Raw genomic sequence first — 20,133 nt, 5'->3', positions numbered from 1 at the left:
AGTCGACTCCCAGATAAGTTTGCACAAGGAAGCGTAATCTTTTAGTTTTTAAACGGTTGCCAGAATCAGGATAAGCACAAGTAATTAAAATTTTGAAAAACCAATATGCACTATGTATTAATGAGTGATGAATACGTGCGACAGATCGTTTCTGCATGTGCATCTACTATGGTTGATCACGTTGAAGTGATATGCATCAGGACCGTAGACCGTTGTGATGGATCAAAGGTAAATAATGATATAATGGCCGTTCAGTTTTTTGCACAGACCAATCGTTTTGTGTCTTAAGACCTCAATGTATCGTCACAAGCCTCAGGGTTTAATTTGGTTTTGTCTACGTTTCTTTTTACTCTTAAAGATTTGGTAACCATTGACCGCCATTATATGACTGACAGACTGCAATGGTTTAGGGATAGTTAAATTTTTTAGTTTGTGTTCTACTGAACAAACAAAGTCACCTACATCTTGGATGTGCTGGGCGTAAGCAGGTAAACATCAAATTTGTATTTTTGGGTGAACTATCCTTTTAAGACACAAGTTAAAGTTTTAATTGCACAAAATAGAGGGGGATGTGTAGGCCTACTGGTTCTCACCAATATGACAATAAGGAATATCTTCAATACCATTGAGAGATTACATGTCTTACTGCAATAAAAATACTTGATGTATAGTATTTCAAAGAATCATGGGAATGAGAGGATTCTGATAATGTAATCTCTATAGAATGAGAGAAATAACAGTGAAAAAATGCTTAAAAAGACATCTAAAGTCAAGGGGCCGGGTAAACTGTAGGGCTCGGAGTATGAGTGAAATTATAACGGGAGAATGTGAGGCCATTGAGACTCTGGCTGCTTTCATTGTCTGGTTTGCTGACAGAAGGTTTCGAAATGCTTTTATTGACTGTGAGCTACTTTTAACTTGACATGGTGTAATAAAAATGATGTGTATGATAAAAGATAAATGTGGAGATATAGTGGATTAACAATTACATTTAACTGGCCTACAGTGGTATGTACAGTAATAGCTGACAAAAATTACATCAACAGTATAACAAACTTAATTACAAGTGAAATACATGAAATGTTACACAATTAATGTACTATAAAGACATCTTAAAGCAATTTCCTACAATTCAAAGAAATTAATAGTTTACTTTAACTACAGCCAATTAACAGATCATGAATTACAAACAAATTAAACCACATTGATTCAGCAATGAACTCCACTTTAATAAAATAAAAAAAGATGATCTTTCATTTGGGTGGACTTATCAATGAATTTTCTGTTGATAAATGAATGAGCGAATGCATTTTCAATGGAAAGCATAACAAGGGTGTTTAATCTCTGTTAACCCAAGGCATTTCATTAAAAAGAAACAAACATAAATCAAGACACAAATGGATGACAGCACCATACCAGTCTCATATTTAAAATGATTAGTGGCCTACATTTCCTAATTCATCATTAATCCTAGTCTGGTACTGTTTAGAAAATGAAAATTAAGGCAGTAAAACGCAGTCTCTGTTTTTATTCAAAGGTTTATTTGCTAAACGCTGATTATCATGTAAACATACAGCAATACTCCAATAGCTGTACATTCTAGATAGCAAATAAATTTTCAATAAATAAATAAATAAATAAATAAATATCTTAATCAGAATATGGGCCTTATAATGTAAAATTTATTAGGTTTGAAAGGTTCTAAATAAAAACTGATTATAGACTAAATGTTGTCACCTTTGTTTTGCTACTCTTCATTTTTGAATGGTCTGCTAAAGCAGTTTCCTTTGGTTTCTACAAACCAATTTTGTAAATTTGTTTGCAAAGTAATTAGATTCACACCCCATTTCAAAGAAGTATCCTAATGCAATTTAAATCAAAATAATCAATTAAACAAAGAGTAGGGTTTCTTATATCTCTATTATAACTAATTCAAACTGAAAAGCCTTATACTAGAATGTTCTAAACTAGAGTGCTGACCATTATAAAATGTGTCTAGATAAAGCAGTACTTGACCACTACTTGGAGTGAGGGTATTATATTGTAAAAATATGAATTGTGGTGTTTAGATGCGTAAAAAGTGACAGGGAGTCAAAGGCTCAAGGGGAAAGAATGACAACAAGCACTCCATTTAGCATTAAGCTATCATATGATTATACAATAAAAGCCTGCCATCACAGAAGCAGTGGGGTTAGCACATAAATGTTGACCTTATTGATAAAGCCCATATAAATGTTTAAATGCCTTCGTCTTGTGTTTCACAAGGCCTTTAATGGCCTCATTTTGCTTCTGTCTCAGAGATCTTTCCCCATCAAAATAGCGTTTAGTACAAAAAATATGACATAAAATAATAGTGAGAAAATAAGTAAATAAATAAATACAAAAGTCTGCATTTTTTTATATTTGATGCATCAGGCTTTTAACAAGGGTTTGATATAGGAGAATATGGAGCACACAGCCAAGGAGGACACACATACATGGAGCAAAAATATGCAATTTGGTGCAGCTGCTGAAATTACTGAAAAAAGTCAGATGAAATTCTAACAGCTTGTAATGTAAATCAATGAGATTGTTACAACATTATTACAGAATACAAAAAAATAATATAAATATCAGTTGTCACTCTTTATAAAATGTCCAAAGCTCAGTCGTTTTTATTGTGATAGTAAATCCCTTATAAGATGTACAGTAGGATACCATCTCCCAGTTTTTCTTTTTTTTTCTCCTCATAGAGAAATGTAGATCAGTTTGCAGTGGATCTTCTAAACCAAGAGCCAGAGGGACTGTGCAGCTCTTGCCAATCATTCAAGAAGCCAGGAACACAGAAAAGATGACATACGATCATAAACCCTTGAGATATACTGACAGTCACTTAATTTCATTTCAAAAAGAAAGGCTTTTACTTAGAAATTACTCCCACATAACTTTAACAAAGCTGTAAGTAATATTAGCCGAATAGGAAACAGTGATCTACCAGACTACCAAAAGTGTATGGTCTTAACTGCCTAAAAATACATTCTTAAAACAATACATTTTGATGACAGAACTATGCTACCAATTATCTTAAGGTGGTGCTTAAACATTGTAAGATGCTGCTCTTAAGTACAATGTGCATTTACTTTAAATTGCAACAAACATATTTTGGCATGTGCAGGATGATGTCAATGTGTTATTACAGGAAATAAAAAGAAACATTTGCTAATTTAGCAAGACATCCCCAAACATATTTTTTAATGCCATTAATATAAAATAATAAATCAACTATTCTATTTAAAATTCTGTTTTGACAATTTAGACAAATAATTTAATAACTGCTGACAGAGAAAAAAATAATCTTTAAAATATGAGCAAATATATGTCATATAAGCTTTAGGACTATAGGCTTTAATGAAAAGTGAAGATGTCGGAAATGTGTATGTAATTGGTGGTCCCTAACTTTTTCTAACAAAATCTATTTTTGAGCAAATGCATAACCAGCCAGTGTTCAAAACTATCTCCTTACTTTCAATTCACAACGGTAAACTTGGATTAATGTTTTCTAATTTGAGTGGTACTGGTACTGGTAGGAATTTGCAGGAAATTCGAGCATGCCGCCATGTCATTACGTCATGTCTGCAAACATAAAGGCAGCCTCCTGGCTATTAGGCTATATCGCATGAGGGTGCTGCAGGTGCCGGATCCTTTATAACCTTTTCCCACAGCAGCTGGAATAACTAAATTTATAATTTTGATGGCAGATTGTAATCCAGAAAGGATTGTGTTTATGAAACACATGTGACTAAAATTAAGATAAATTCCAGTTTTACATTTTTTATTTGATTACAGAAGATTTATATTTTAAAGAGAACCAGTTCTAAAGAACATAAATGTGCTTTTTTGTTAAAAGAATTTTTTTTTATATGAAACTCGAGGGGTATGACAATTAGAGATTAGACTGTACAAAAAATGAAATCTACACGCTAAAACACACTAAATACATGTAGTTTTAGTAGATAGTAGATTTATTGTAATTCTTTTTTCCTCAGTTGGTCAGAACAAAAGAGGCAGATAAGTTACTTGTTCAGATGACAATATCTGCTGAAAATTCATATTTGGGTCATACAAAAACATAGGCTAGAATCTGTGATTCTAAAGTACAGCCACAAATACAGCTCAAAACATTCATCTGTGCTGGAGCCGTGCCAACACAGAGATGGTGACAGAGGCAAAACTTACGGACTGCAGCTTTAAATGGAATGAAAGAATGAATGTACTGAATGTTAGCTTACTTATCTATGTAAGTGCACGTCATACTAACAAGGAACTATGCTTCCAATCAGAGGTCAAAAGATGATTGAGAACTATGGTTTCAGGAAACAGAAAATCGTTGAACATCATTAGTAACTGCAGAATTTGCAACCACAGTTAGCTAAAGATGCTTTTGGGAAACGGACACCTTTGTTAATTGTAAGGAAAATTATTAGAAATGTGGCTCCTTCTATTTTAAAATACAGATTTTAGAATGATCAAGTTATCAGTGGTACACTCCTAATAAACATGTTATAACCTATTGTTTAATGACAGCATAAAAAAAGAAATACTGTAGTGTAAATATGAAACAAGCCTTAATTAACATTTTGTGATGTCATAAATTTCAAATTGTTCTAACTTTAATTTGTTGCAATTTAGAATATACTCAGGGTCAGAATAAGTCTGTAGACTTTATTCAATATCGGCAGACATGACTTCATTTTATCGTATTCATTTCATTTTATCTGTTGTGTGGCTACAGTACCACAGAACAACCTAAAACTGATCTCTCAGACAAAGTTCTTCAATCCAATTCATACAAGTAAATACAGTCTGGAAGGAAGTGACACTGAATGAAGAGAATGAGAGAGACGTACATATACATGTACAAACTCAAAGGATTAAATTAGAGCTTGCCAAAGGTATCGGATCAACCTTGTTACCTGGAAGGAGGTGTTGTGCTACTGACTAGGTGGATGGCAGTCACATGAAACCCAATGTGACAGCAGCACATGGAGAAGAGAAATCTCCACCCCCATCCTCCAGTCAGGCGGTCTTAAAATATTCCTGAGTCTGTGCCTCCTGGATTACAACCACCAAAGATTAACGATTTATAAATAGAACAGATAGATGGACAAATGAAAGAGGTTATGGGAGGATGTCCTCTCTTGATTTGTGATTGTCTACATGGTAGAGAGGGATGCACACCCCTTGTGCTGGACAGACAGTTCCAGGAACGCTGCATCTCTCTCCTATTATTATGTGTGTGTGTGTGTGTGTGTGTGTGTGTGTGTGTGTGTGTGTGTGTGTGTGTAATTAAGGGCAGCTGAGAAAGCTCATGCATAAAGATGGCTAGAGGAGACATGTGACATGAGAACTAAGGGGGAATGGATTTTATATGCTCTAAATGTTAATTAATAATAATAATAATAATAATAATAATAATAATAATAAAAATACTTGTACCACTTTTAATTAATAAAATGTATAGTCACGAAACATCACATTGGGACAAAAGAAAAGCAAGAGTTCAAAAACGGTACACGTTCAAATGCTTTAAACGTCAAAAACAGAATGTCATTTTAACAGTACAATGACGTTGAATAGCTGAAGAAAGAATAAAAGAGTTTTAAATGGGAATTTAAATGGACAAAATTCCAGAACATTGTACTCAAAAGAGCTAAAAGCACTTGTTTACAAGCCTGTAAACAAGTGTCTAAGGACATGGGAGTCCTTGCTGGAGTGCATTTATGACCTAATGCTAAGGAAGACAGAGGAACACTGAACGCAGGGTGACACGGCAGTGACAAAACAAATTTTTGATGTGTATCATATCGTGAGATTCATATACATTTTACGAGTAGCAAGAAGAGCACAGTATGGCATTAACTTTAACATTCATAAAATACCAAGGACATGTGCCCGTGTCAATCCAGTGTCATTTTGATGCTGTGGGAAAACGTTACTGTGATGGTGATGTAATTTTTAAGCCTCACTCAGCTCTTATGTAACAGCAGGATGAGCCCCTGCCCTGGCATGCAGTATCATCAGACTTCAAGTCAAGATTGGTAAAATGGAATAAAATAGAATAGACTAGAATAGAATAGAATAGAATAGAGACCCATGAACAGGAAAATTCAAGTAAGGTTGGTAGACAGTCATGGTTATAACTTTATATAGCATATTCAATACGTCTAGGAGATTATTATTTACATGGAATCAGCCAAAATTCTCACCCAATTTTGCATGTACAAGATGTAGAGGGATTGAACTGTTTTTTTAACCTTACATAGAATATCTCTGTGTGTGTGTGTATGTGTTTGCACACACATAAAGAACATGATTAAATGCTCTTTAATGGCTGTTGATTTATTCAAAGTATTGAACTGTCTGAGTAAGTGCAATCTCTGATGATGAGATTCGGCATGTTAATGTGCCATTCTGGAGAGCAAAACGTAGAATGGGTTAATCCTAAAATGAGTCAGTATTTTGCTTGTCATTAATAGAAAAGAGTTTAAATGAATAGTTCAGCCAAAAATTACAATTCTGTCATCATTTACTCATCAGTTTTTTCTTTTGTTCAACAGCTGGCATTGTCTTTCATTGTATTTTTCCCCACATACTATGGACAACTGTTTGGTTACCAACATTCTTCAGAATATCTTCTTTTGTGTTCAATGCAAGAAAGATGCTCACACAGTTTTGAAAAACTTGAAGGTCAGTAATTGACAGAATTTTCATTTTTGGTTGAACTGTCACACCTGAAATCTACAAAGACCTCAAAGAGAAAACCAGAGGCAGAAAAGATTAGGGATGTTTTCATTTTAAAGACAAATTTGTGTATTTCATATGTTCTATCGGTTTACTGCATTTGCCCACAAGGCCTTAAACAATCTTTTTCCACCAGACAAAAAAAAAAAAAAGTCTAATCAGAATATAATATAGATATTTGCCTCACAGATTAAGTTATCGCCAAAAAATGCTGTAAGTATATTATGGTTTTGAAGTGACATAGCTTTAATATGGGTTACAGAGTGTTACACATAATATATAGTCTAAGTGTGACCCTGGACCACAAAACCAGTCATAACTAGCATGGGTATATTTGTAACAATAGCCAACAATACATGATTTCTTTTTATGCCAAAAATGATTAGGATATTAAGTAAAGATCATGTACTATGAAGATATTTTGTAAATTTCCAACTCTAAGTATATCAATTTTTTTTATGAACTAGAACTTCATTCGAACAACTTTAAAAGTGATTTTCTCAATCTTTACATTTTTGCACCCTCAGATTCAAGATTTTCAAATAGTCAGAAATAGTGTCCTATCCTAACAAACCATACATCAATAGAATCAATTTATTTAGCTTTCAGATAATGTATAAATCTCAATTACAAAAAATTGTCCCTTATGACTGGTTTTGGGGTCCAGGGTCACAAATATGTACACATAGTGCTATTAAAATGCATTGGTACTAACAGTTTGCAAACATCTATTCATTCTAAGCTATTATTTTTAGGCGTGACTGGGGAACATATTATTCTCTCTTTAGTAAAAAAAAAAAAAAAGTTATGATTTAGTGTAAAAAAGTAGTCCTTTTGCTTTAGATTATGCATTGGACAGCAATGCAACAGTTCTAAAACACTGATCTCACAAAAATAGCAAGCAGACATAACACCAAACACAGCAACAGGCCCAACAATATGCAGAATTATTCACATGACATACTTTTTGTTATGGTTTCTAAATGTCTCTAGAATTTTGATGGTTCCATGCTCTTGGCTATCAAAAATACACTGCACAAAGCACATGGTGGTCAGCACAAACTAGTTTTTGTTTGTCCTCATTTCAAGTTAATCTAATGTGGTTTTCATATTTTATCTTCTTTAGCTTGCATGGTTTTGTTGCGTGGTTTTTGTGCATGAGGGTATGACACAAAACCTGCACATGACCCCATTAGAAATGGAAACCTAAGAATCACAAATTATGGCTGCATCTAGCCCAATGTAATATAAGAATAAATAGGTGGTGTTTCCAAGCATTCCAAGTCACAGAGATTAGCAGTGGCGCCTGCAGCAGTACGGCTACACGCGCTGTCTGTATGAGTGATCTTGACTGACCTGAGAAACATTTTATTACATAGTTAACTTATTATATATGCTTTTCGGTTGCCTGAAACAGATATTTTGTGAATTAACCGTGTGCCTTCTTTTCTAAAATAAGTAAATTGGCCAAACAGGTTTGCAAAAATGGTCTGTTATCGATTCACATTAATTTGGGCTGCTCTCTCACTGAATCATCTTAAACGCTTTCTCAGTCAGTCCAACAAATAGTATCTATACACTTAGGAACACAGAGAACAAACAGTGCTGTAACCTGCAAACAACTAAAACAAAAGGCTACTTTTTCAGTGGTAACGTCAGCCACTGCTGCATCATGAATAAGCAGTTATTCATATTGAAAGAGTTTTCTTTCCTTCTTTCATTCATCTGTTTTTCAGTTCTTTTCTTATGTGAATATGTACTAGAAGGGTGTATTTGACCATTTCATTGCTTTTTGTTTTCATGTTTTAAAATATTTAAAATATGTCTAAAGACACCTTTATTCTGCTCCATGGCTTTCACTGATTGTTAGGTCTGAAGAGTCTTTAATAGTCTCAAATAAAAGTGTGCAACAGTTACATGAATGATAGAGATACTCAAGAAAATTAAAATTTCTCTCAGTAGACTATTTGACACAAACATGTATTTATTTACACACACACACACACACACACACACACACACACACACACACACACACACACACACACACACACACACACACACACACACACACACACACGTTGGGTTTACATGTTTTATGGGGACATTCCATAGGCGTAACGGTTTTCATACTGTACAAACCGTATTTTCTATCGCCCTACACCTAAACCTAGCCCTCACAGGAGATTGTGCACACTTTTACTTCCTCAAAAAACTCATTGTGCATGATTTATAAGCCTGTTTCCTCATGGGGACCTAAGAAATGTCCCCACAAGGTCAAAATCTACTGGTATTCCTATCCTTGTGGGGACATTTGGTCCCCACAACGTGATGAATACCAGGCACACAAATAAAATGACCACAAAATGAACCCAATGTAGGCTTTTAATCTGACTATGTTTGGTGGTGCAGTAATAATCTATTTTGGCAGTAATAAAACTGTCTGGAGAAAATCCCAAAAAGGTGGACTTACACTATCAAAAAACATGCCTATAAGCAATTGGACTGCCACTATAATATTAGTAGTCTAAATGACTATGGATTAAAGCACTTTCAAACTAGCAAATTACCAATTTTCTATAAAATCTTTACAAAAAAGCCTACATCCACAAGGCCATCAGCATTGTCCAAGACCTTTCTTTCCCATCCTATGAACTTTCTGCTCATCTGCTATCTGAAAAATCAAGCTAGCATCTGAACTAAACCAACTGGAACAACATTTTCACCCATCCTGAACACTGCTGCTCACCATCTTCTCCTGAGGCTAGAGAGTGTCTAATCACCAACTACCTGCATTAGACAACTTGGATGCACTGTATTCTTTAAACATGTCTGTCCATTTTTATTTATTACATTTTTTTCAATGACTATGTACTCATTTAGTCCTAACTACCAGATAACCTGTTTAACACTAGAAAGACATTCTATCCTCAAAGTGCTATTTCAGGAGGCAGTATAATCTGCTTCCTACAATTTCAGACAGCCTTTGTGTCAGGAGCTGCCCAGGGATACCTAGAAATCCTGTGTAGGTAGACACAAGACAGCTCACCTGTTTGATAACAGTTTTGAAAGCAGGGAAACTGGTAGATGATATATTTTAGCAGCAATGTTGAACATAATTCTACACCTGTCCAAAGGCAGAATATAATCCACTACAATACTACACCTCGAAAGAATAAACCATATTTAATAAGAGAGAGAAAAAAAAAACAGAAAACACAGGTCTATTTCTCAACCTTTGGCTTTTAAAAGATCATGCATTCTTTAATAAAGATAAAATCAACAAAGACATTGTCAAAGATCTGCCAAGTATGCAGTATAGCTGACAAAAACTTAAAGAGGAAAATGCACTGCAGTAAGCAACATCTAAAATTTGTAATAGAGAAAGCAGATTCATCAGCCATGTTTCAGACAGACATTGTCGTGCATAAGCACTGCCATACATCAAAGAAATCAAGGGAGAAAGAAGCTAAGTAAAAGCGTTACACTTCCACACTTCTAAATGCAGTATTGCATACAACTAAAATAACAGAGTATAACTGATTTATGACAACATCAGCTCACAAATTCCACTTCAAATATCTTCAAATAACCAATGGTAAATGAAAGGAGGAAGATAATGTCTAATCTTTTGCATCACATCATTTATGTAAACCTCAAAAACTTTTAGCTAGACAATTGCGTAAAACAGCATCTGAACGAGCAATATACAAAATTAAATCAGACACAGGAGAATCTCTTACTTCCTCTAGGGATATAAATAGTAAGTTTCAAATGTTTTATGAGACACTGTATTCATCTAAAGGAAATATAGATTCTACAGTTATTGCTCAGTTTCTAGACCAAAAAAAAAATCTACCCTCATTAAATCAAGAGCAAGTTGAGGAGTTAGGTGCAGAAATTACTAATAAAGAAATATCAGGTACTATAAAATCTCTAAAAGGATGTAAAACTCCTGGTCCAGATGGATTTTGTTATGAATTCTATAAAGCTTGCAACAAACTACTATCACCTTATTTATATAGGGTTTATAAACAGGCATTTATAGAGCAGTCTCTGCCATCCACCCTAAATGAGGCAATTATTACTGTAGTCCCTAAAAAAGGCAGGAACCCAGAGGAACTGGGTTCTTATAGACCGATTTCTCTCCTAAACTCGGATCAAAAAATTCTGGCAAAAACTTCTGGATGCACTAAGTTTCTAATTACTTTATTTGGCTTGCAGGCTAAATAAAGTAATTAGAAAATTAGTGCATCCAGATCAAAATGGTTTCATACCAAAACGTAACTCTTCTTCTAATCTTAGGCGTCTTTTCAACATAATTTACTCTTCCAGTGGCTCGCAGCAAGATCTAGCCATTCTGTCATTGGAAGCAGAGAAGGCATTCGATCAAATTGAGTGGCCTTACCTTTTTGCAGTATTGAAGAAGTTTAATCTCGGAGATAATTTCCTTTCATGGATTAAATTGTTGTACTCTAGTCCGTGTGCAAGAATTCTCACAAATCAAACAATGTCTTCTCATTTTGAATTACACAGAGGTAAAAGACAGGGGTGTTCACTGTCACCACTTTTGTTCACATTAGCAATTGAGCCTTTAGCGGAAGCTATTAGAACACATACTGGAATTAAAGGCTATAAAACTAGAAGTACTGATAATAAATTAGCATTGTATGCAGGTGATGTAATTTTATTTATTTCTGAACCCAATAGTAGCATTCCAAATATTCTTAATTTGATTAATCACTATGGTACATTTTCAGGATATAAAATTAACTGGGACAAGAGTGTGCTGATGCCAGTCACTATCAAAGATTCTTCTTGGCTTCAACATTTGCCCTTTAAGACTGCTTCAGAACAATTCACATACCTAGGAATTGAGGTGACAAAAAGTTTTCCGACTTAAGGCCAATTTTCAACCCCTGTTGTCTAAACTTAAATCCATGATCAATTTCTGGAGAACACTTCCTATTTCTCTTGTGGGTAAACGCAATTAAGATGATATTTCTCCCACAATTTTTGTATCTAGTGCAGAATATTCCTGTATTTCTGCCCAAATCTTTTTTCAAAAAACTGGACTCTATCCTGGTTCCCTTTGTCTGGAACTATAAAGCCCATAGGATTTCTAAACACCACCTATGTATCCCAAAATGCAGGGAGGGCTTGCCCTACCTAATTTTCTTTACTATTATTGGGCTGCAAACCTGAGGGCCTTGACTTCATGGATAGATTTTATTCCAGCGGGAGAGAATTGGTTGGTGCTAGAAAAGGAGGAATGTCTTCCATATTCGATTAATGCAATACTTTTATCACCGAAAGGTATAACTAGCTCACTTTATAATCATAACCCTGTTATTCATAATTCTGTTCGTATTTGGAAACAGTTAAAGACTCATTTCAAATTCACCCAAATGTCATTTTTGCTCTCCATCTCAGCTAACCCCTCTTTTCGCCCTTCGATGTTAGATAGTGCATTTGAGTTTTGGAAAAATGTAGGGTTACGAAACATAGGGGATTTATATGTAAATGGAAAATTTGCTTCCTTTCAGCAGCTGTGTGAGAAATACAGTATTCCTTCTAATAACTTCTTTAGGTACCTTCAAATAAGAGACTTTGTGAAGTCTAACATTTCTAATTATGTCACAGCGTCACCCATGTATCTGGACACATTTCTGGAAAGATGTCTTAGAGATGGTAGTACCATTTACTTGCTTTACAAGGGTTTAGAACAGGTGAAAAGTCCATCTATGGAGAACATTAAATCTGCCTGGGAAGAAGAACTTGCAGTAGAAATTCCAAGTGAAATCTGGGAACAAAGTCTTGAACTGGTTCACAGATGTTCCATTAATGCAAGACATTGTCTCATTCAGTTTAAAGTGCTTCATCGGCTTCATTATGTAAATTGAATAAAATATTTCCAGAAGTGTCGCCATTATGTGACAAATGTCAGTTTTTAGATTCCAACCTGTCTCCCAAATTAGAGTTTCTGGAACAAAATATTTCAAGTTTTTTCAGATACATTAGACATTCCGATTGAACCAGATCCTATATTAATTATATTTGGAGTTTCCGAAGAATTTTTAAGACTTACACGGGTACAACAATAGTTTGTTTCATATGGCTTGATCTCTGCCAAAAAACGTATTCTTTCATTTTGGAAGAAAAAAAGAAGTTCCAACTCTTAAATTATGGCTGACAGAGTTAACGGGTACATTACATCTGGAAAAAATCAGGTATAACCTAATAGACAAGATTTTGTTATTTGAAAAAATTTGGTCCCCCTTTATTTCCTTTCTACAAACTTATGATTAATATGTTTACTATGCCTTTAGTACCTACTTTTACCATTGGATAGCACTGGTGGGTGGTTGGTTGGGGGAAAGTGTGTTTAATTTGTTTAATTAATATTAGACTGTTGGTTTTTTTGTTTTGTTTTTTTTGAATGTGTAATTGTTAAAATGTAAATTATGTTTGTATTAAAAAAAAGTGTATTTACAAGTGAATGTCTGCTAAAATTCCTAATAATAAAAATATTTAAACCACATCATTTATGTGATAAAATGAAAAAAATAGAAGACAAATGGCAATTGAACTTTACTAGCAGGCTTATAACAACCCTAAGTTAATGATAACTTGTATTACAAGCTCATAGAATGCATGTCTATTTTTAAACAACAAACAAAACTCATTCTTTTACGAGAAATCCTGTGGAACATATATTTGCAAAACAATGGATAACAGGATGACTGTATACATGGCCATGAGCAGACAATTTCCATTAAATCACACTTCTCTTTTATGTAACTACCACACATGACAAGATAAAGGCAGAAGAGATGTGCTCAAACAAGTGTTAAAAAACTTGAGCAGTTATGAATCTTTGTATTTTTGTGTGATTTTGAGATGAGATTTTTACTACTAAAATATGAGAATATATTACATGAACTGCTTATTGTATCTCAAGGCCTAAGCAGCATACTGATATTTTAAACATAGTATTTTTTTTTATTCCACATACAGTACTTGTAAAACAAATATAGGCAAATATTTACTATACAAGCAAATTCCCAAATAATGCAGGTAAAACAGGACAAACCTGCCTCTAAAAAGCCTCTAGGAAGAAGGTAAATAAGGGAGAACCAAAAAAAATATCATAGAGCAGGCATTATATTTTGTCACGACTGCAAGATTGCAGGAAGGTTGTGAATAAAGTACACAGCAAGCTGTGAGATGAAGCAGTGCGTTTGAGGAACCATCTGTTCTACAGAGCAGCTCTGAGTCATGCCGCCCTCTCCACTGCGCAGCGTGCACTGATGATGTCAGAGCCTGACGATTGGTCAGAATGAGACAGATTATGTTGTCTAATGTCAGGCAGTGAGATGCAAGCCCAGCTCCACAACTCACAGAATTTTATGTTCCCTTCAAAATAGATAGTTAAGGCAATGGTTTTTTTTTAACCACTTCAACCTTATTTCTGGATTCTTCTTTTTTTGGAATCAAACACTAATGATTTAGGCTGTCAGGAATAGGTTTGAGTTAAAGGATGCTAGGGCCATGCCTTTAGCATGTGAGAGCAGTAGTTCCAACAGATGCTGCTTTAACAAAACTATCCTTGGAATGACAGAATATTTCTCCAAAATCTTCTCTGTACAAACCATCAGCATTCAATTTTCATTCCTGCATTAATGCAAGGTGAAGCTTCAGGCAAGGACACTAGATGGACAGGCTAGTCTGAAAGCACCAGAATATACTTAACCAGCTATTAAATCTGGTTATATGCTTTCATGTCTTAAATACATAATAATAATAATAATAATAATAATTATTATTATTATTATTATTATTATTACTATTACTGCATATAATCATTTATATAATATAAAAATAATATATAAAATCATTCACAAAACAAATATTTCTTTAATATAGAATATATGTTTGAGGTCCATATATATTATAATATAATACAATTTAAAAAAATTATATTAAACAGAAATAGAAATGAAAAATGTATATGCACAACAGCATTGGACACTAAAGCCTATATGCTTAAAGCATCATGTATTTGAGCATCACGACTGATTTAGAGGGCATCGAGGTCAATTTAATGGGTATGAGCTATTATGTAACAACTTTCATCAACGCATCTTAAATATTCATGTTCACGCGTTGTAATTTCATCGATGGTAACAACATCTAATGAAAACCTCACGAGAAAAAAACTGAGCATACATTCATTCTAACATATGAATGAAATGATTGTGGATGACATGAACAGATCACGGTGACTAGCCTGTTGGTAACAACGTTAGTGCATGTATATGTTTATACTCGTATTACGTTTCGTTCAAAGCAGCACACAGTGTTCAGCGTGAAGATCCGCATTACGATTCAGGACACAAGCTGCTCGGTCTGCTGTAGCACTGCAGCAAACGCATTTTCACGCATGTAATGGTCAACAGAACGCTGAATTTCGATGCCATTGCACCTTACCTGAGTGGCTTTGTGGAATTGCTTCTTCAGTCCCGCTACAGACATGATTCCGACTGGACTAATGCTGTTTTTGTCCTAACGCCTGAATGTGATGTGCTAAGATGTAAATATGCTCAGAGGTACAGTGGATGCGAGACGTTTAGAGATAAACCCGTGTACGCTGGGAATCACCACACGCGTAGGCTGATTATAGCAACTGATGATGACGCGTCAGTGACATCATGCGTCAGGTACCGCCTCTGCTCGGATTACATCAAAGGCCCTCCTTCAGGGGAATCTTCAAGGTTAGCTCAAAAAGCAAACAGGTATCTATTTGGGTGAGCTGGCACTGTTCATGAATTCGGTACACTGTGATGAAACAATTAAACGGATAAATTATTATCCCTAACCTAAAAAATAATTAACCTAGCAACTGATTTTTCAACACATCAAATATCTGTGTCATACTAAATCCAACAATTAGAATCAATCAAAAAACAATGTCATCATTTTGTGATAAATCTGTGTTTTTATAACTTTCTAAAAACTATTTATAATTTTCTTATAAATACTTTAATTGTTCATTTATATTGGCTACCCTGTTACCTCAAGATGGCTATTAACATTAGGTTAATATAATTATTTTTTCATGGTTTAACATAATGCTTAAATTACAAATTCTAAAACAAATAATTATGGCTTTGATTTTGAGAGTCACATTCAAAGCCATTTTAAAATACTCTACAAACATAAACCTTTGTCCTTATCACATAAGTAATCCTTCCACACTTCATCTGTGTGTTGCTGCGGTTTTATGTATTATGCAGCCTATTTCAACAAAATTAGCTACTGTTTATTTAATGTGTCTGTAAATTTTCAGCTCAAAATACCCCACAGATCATTTATTATATAATTTTGAAAATGCCCAATTTGAGTGGAAGCAGAAATGCTGTTTTATGAAATGCAAATGAGCTGTTACTCTTGGATAATCTGCTAAAAACATCTGTTTTTGATTATCATGTTTGTTTTTTTTTTACATTGAAATCACGCATTTAGTTTTGACTTATGATAAAGGGTTTTCTGAGTGCACACATCCGAAGCATGAGCACAGAAAGCGGCTGTCACATGGCATGTGAGTACTAAACTGTTCTCTTTCATGTCTTATTGCGTAAACTGTCAAATATACACAAGTTTATGTTAAAAACACAGGGGTTACAAAAACAGTCGGTTATGTCTGTGAAGGTTAATAGCTGGGAAAGAAATTGCATGTTATAAATTTGTGTGGCAAATTTGTGTGTACAATACAAATGCAAAAATAAAAAATTAAGACTTTCACATGCACGCAAGAAATATTCGCCTGCACACAAGAAACATTTTGCGTGCTAACTAGAAGCTTTTGCATGCTCATGAGTAACATTTCGCTTGCGCACAAGAAATTGAGATATATTTTAAACTTGTCCATCAATATGAAAATATTGTGTAAAGATCCTTTTCCTTGGTCTGCAATTCCTCTCCAGAGAGGCAGAGGGCACTCTCTATGGGATCACTGACCCAGTATTCTCCTGGCCACTAGATGGCACCTTCTCCCCAAAAGATACTGTTATCATTCTCCAATTAGTGCTTATTCCCTTCACCTGTGTATTGCCCTATATTAGAGTGCTTGATCCATGTCTTTGTGTTCAGTCTTGAGCCTTCAGTTCTGCAGTCATTTGTTCCCGAGTTAAGGTTGGCCCTTGTTATTTTGTTTTTGATACTTAAGTCTATGTTTTCTTTTGTTTTGTGGAAGCTCGGCTTGCCCAGTTCTTTTGTCAAGTTTGCATACAGTTTTAGTTTTGTTTTAGTCCCTCGTGTCGGTTTTATTTTCCCTGTTCTGTGAAAGCTCAGCTTTCCCTGTTGTTTTTGTAAAGACTGCATCAGTAAAGATTATTTTACTTTTGAAACAACACCTGTTTCCTGGTTCTTCTGTCATTGGATTCCATTGCCGGAGAGTTAGCTCACGGAGTAACACTCCTCACATCAATACCAGAGACCTGGGTTCGAGCCCACCTAAGCGGACCCGTTACATATTGTTTCTGTTCTTGCATTCTGACACCAATAAATCATCACTGAGCAGCATAAGAACAGCTTTTCCCCTCAGGCTATATTAAACCTGAACAATACAGTACATCTCTCTCTGTTAACTTCTTAAAACAAATCTGTAAAAATAGCACATTCATATTTTTTTCTGTTTTCTTTATATTTTGTATATAACTTCCTAAAATATTGTCACATTCATAATTCTATTTTATCTATATTTTTATTACCATATAATTTTAAGTTATTGTTTATTCTGTTTATTATTAGCATTATATTTCACTCTATTACCAAGAATTCATTGTGTGTATAAACACACTTGGCAATAAAGGTCTTTCTGATTGTGACATTTAAAATGAATTTTAAGGTCTAGAAGTGATTGGTACAGTATGCTCAAATTTTGGATTTCCATAAGGCTATATATATATATATATATATATATATATATATATATTGTGGCGGGAGGGACGAACGACAGACACAGTGGGTGTGGCGTCAGGCCTCGTAGAGGCTTTTATTAAACAGAAAATGAAAGAAAAGTGTCCAAAGGGGGAATAAAGTGTCCAAATAAAAAGGGGGTCTGGTGTCCTCGAGTGCTGGGGTTCCGTGAAGGAGGGGCATTGTTCAGTAGGGAAGGGTCCAGGAAAGGGGCAGAGTCTGGCGGCTTCGTCCTCCTGCGCCTCCGCGGCGCTTCCTGCGGGGATTTCTACGGCCCGGCATCCTGGCCCGTCGGCCATCGCGGGTGCGGTCCTCGGCCGGACCGCGGGTCCGGCAGCTCGTCATCTGGCGGCGCTGGTTCCCTCTTCACCCCTTCCTGGACCCGCGAGGACACCAGCGTGCATGCACGAGGGAGAGACCGGTCTCCTGAGGAGAGGCGCGCTCGGCATTTAAACAGCGGCGGTGATGAGGCTTCATTCCATTCACGTGTTCCTCATCACACGCCGCCAGCCCGGGATGTTTCCGTGCCCCTCCTCTCCCATACACACCCACTCCCGTCGGGAGCCTGGAGAAGGGCGGCGAATAAGGGACGGGGTAGTGATGATATTTAGGTGGGAGGCAGCCGACTCGTCACACCCCCCCCCCCCCCAAGCGACATCCCCGTCATCTGGTCGCCGCCCACGCAGGAGTGCTACCTTCCTCATCCAGGCTCCAGCAGTCGGAGTGGGCGGGGATTCCTCTCCAAGGCAACACTCCCTCTCGCAGCGCACCGGAACAGGGACAGAAAAACCGGCATTTAGTCGACAGCCTCTACCAACCGCAGGATAAGTGACTCAAACTGAAACATCACTTACCCGTTTTGCGGCTGGGAGGCCGTCTCCGTCGTTTCTCCGTCCCCGTCCGGGTTTTCGCGAACTTTTGCGAGCGAGAGGGGATGACGTCATCGGGTGTTGCCCACTGCGCTGTCTAAGCCCCACCTTGCCCGCATTCTCCACCACTGTGGCGGGAGGGACGAACGACAGACACAGTGGGTGTGGCGTCAGGCCTCGGAGAGGCTTTTATTAAACAGAAAATGAAAGAAAAGTGTCCAAAGGGGGAATAAAGTATCCAAATAAAAAGGGGGTCTGGTGTCCTCGAGTGCTGGGGTTCCGTGAAGGAGGGGCAGTGTTCAGTAGGGAAGGGTCCAGGAAAGGGGCGGAGTCCGGCGGCCGCACGCGCTCCCCACTTGGGACCGGGGCGCTAGGGGCGGCGGCATCTTCCTGCGGTTTCGTCCTCCTGTGCCTCCGCGGCGCTTCCTGCGGGGAATTCTACGGCCCGGCATCCTGGCCCGTCGGCCATCGTGGGTCCGGCAGCTCGTCATCTGGCGGCGCTGGTTCCCTCTTCACCCCTTCCTGGACCCGCGAGGACACCAGCGTGCATGCACGAGGGAGAGACCGGTCTCCTGAGGAGAGGCGCGCTCGGCATTTAAACAGCGGTGGTGATGAGGCTTCATTCCATTCACGTGTTCCTCATCACATGCCGCCAGCCCAGGATGTTTCCGCGCCCCTCCTCTCCCATACACACCCACTCCCGTCGGGAGCCTGGAGAAGGGCGGCGAATAAGGGACGGGGTGGTGATGATATTTAGGGGGGAGGCAGCCGACTCATCACAATATATATATACAGTATATATATATATATATATATATATATATATATATATATATAAATTGTCCAGTCATGACTTTCTGTTCCACAGGATTATAAATGTGAGGAACACAAAAGCCAAATTCCCTTAATTATCCATCACAAGAAGTAAAACCAAAGAATGTAGTTCTCATGTGCAGAACAAGTTTGTTGAGCTTCACAAAATAGAAAGTGGCTGTAGGAAAAGAGCTAAAACATTGAAAATCCCCATTCCCACCATCATGGCAATAATTAAGAAGTTCCAATCAACTAAAGATGTTACAAATCTGCCTAGAAGAGGATATGTGTCTATATCATCCTAATGCACGATAAGGAAGAGAGTTTGAGTGGCCAAAGACTCTCCAAGGATCACAGTTGGAGAATTGCAGAGAAGAGTCTTGGGGTCAGAAAGCCTAAAATAAAATGATCAAACAGCCCCTAAATCACCACATGTTGTTCCAGAGGGTTTCAAGAAAAAATCCTCCTGGCTCACCCAAAAACAAACTCCAGCATATTCAATTGTAAGACATGATTTGAACTTCAAACAGGACTGGGTTCTATGGTCAGATGAAACTAAAAATGAGCTTTTTGGCAGCTAACCCTCCAGATGGTTTTGGTGCAGACAGGGATAAAAAAGTACCCCATGCCCATGGTTAAAAATACTGCTAGGTCTTTAATGTTGTGGACCTATTTTTCTGTTGGAGGTCCT

At 36.7% G+C, this 20,133-nt stretch overlaps 1 protein-coding gene across 1 annotated transcript in view; it reads right to left on the bottom strand.

Moving 5' to 3' along the window:
- Positions 1–15,454, bottom strand: part of sh3gl2a (SH3 domain containing GRB2 like 2a, endophilin A1) — a 34,222-nt gene extending 18,768 nt beyond the window's left edge. Inside the window, exon 1 of the mRNA XM_073842371.1 lies at positions 15,271–15,454. Coding sequence (XP_073698472.1) covers positions 15,271–15,315 — 45 coding nt within the window. The 5' untranslated portion in view covers positions 15,316–15,454. The remainder of the gene's footprint in view (positions 1–15,270) is intronic.
- Between the last annotated feature and the right edge of the window lie 4,679 nt (positions 15,455–20,133).

This window comes from Garra rufa, chromosome 6 (genome assembly GCF_049309525.1).
Source record: "Garra rufa chromosome 6, GarRuf1.0, whole genome shotgun sequence".
Taxonomy (NCBI): domain Eukaryota; kingdom Metazoa; phylum Chordata; class Actinopteri; order Cypriniformes; family Cyprinidae; genus Garra; species Garra rufa.
This window is presented reverse-complemented; position numbering and strand designations above follow the sequence as displayed.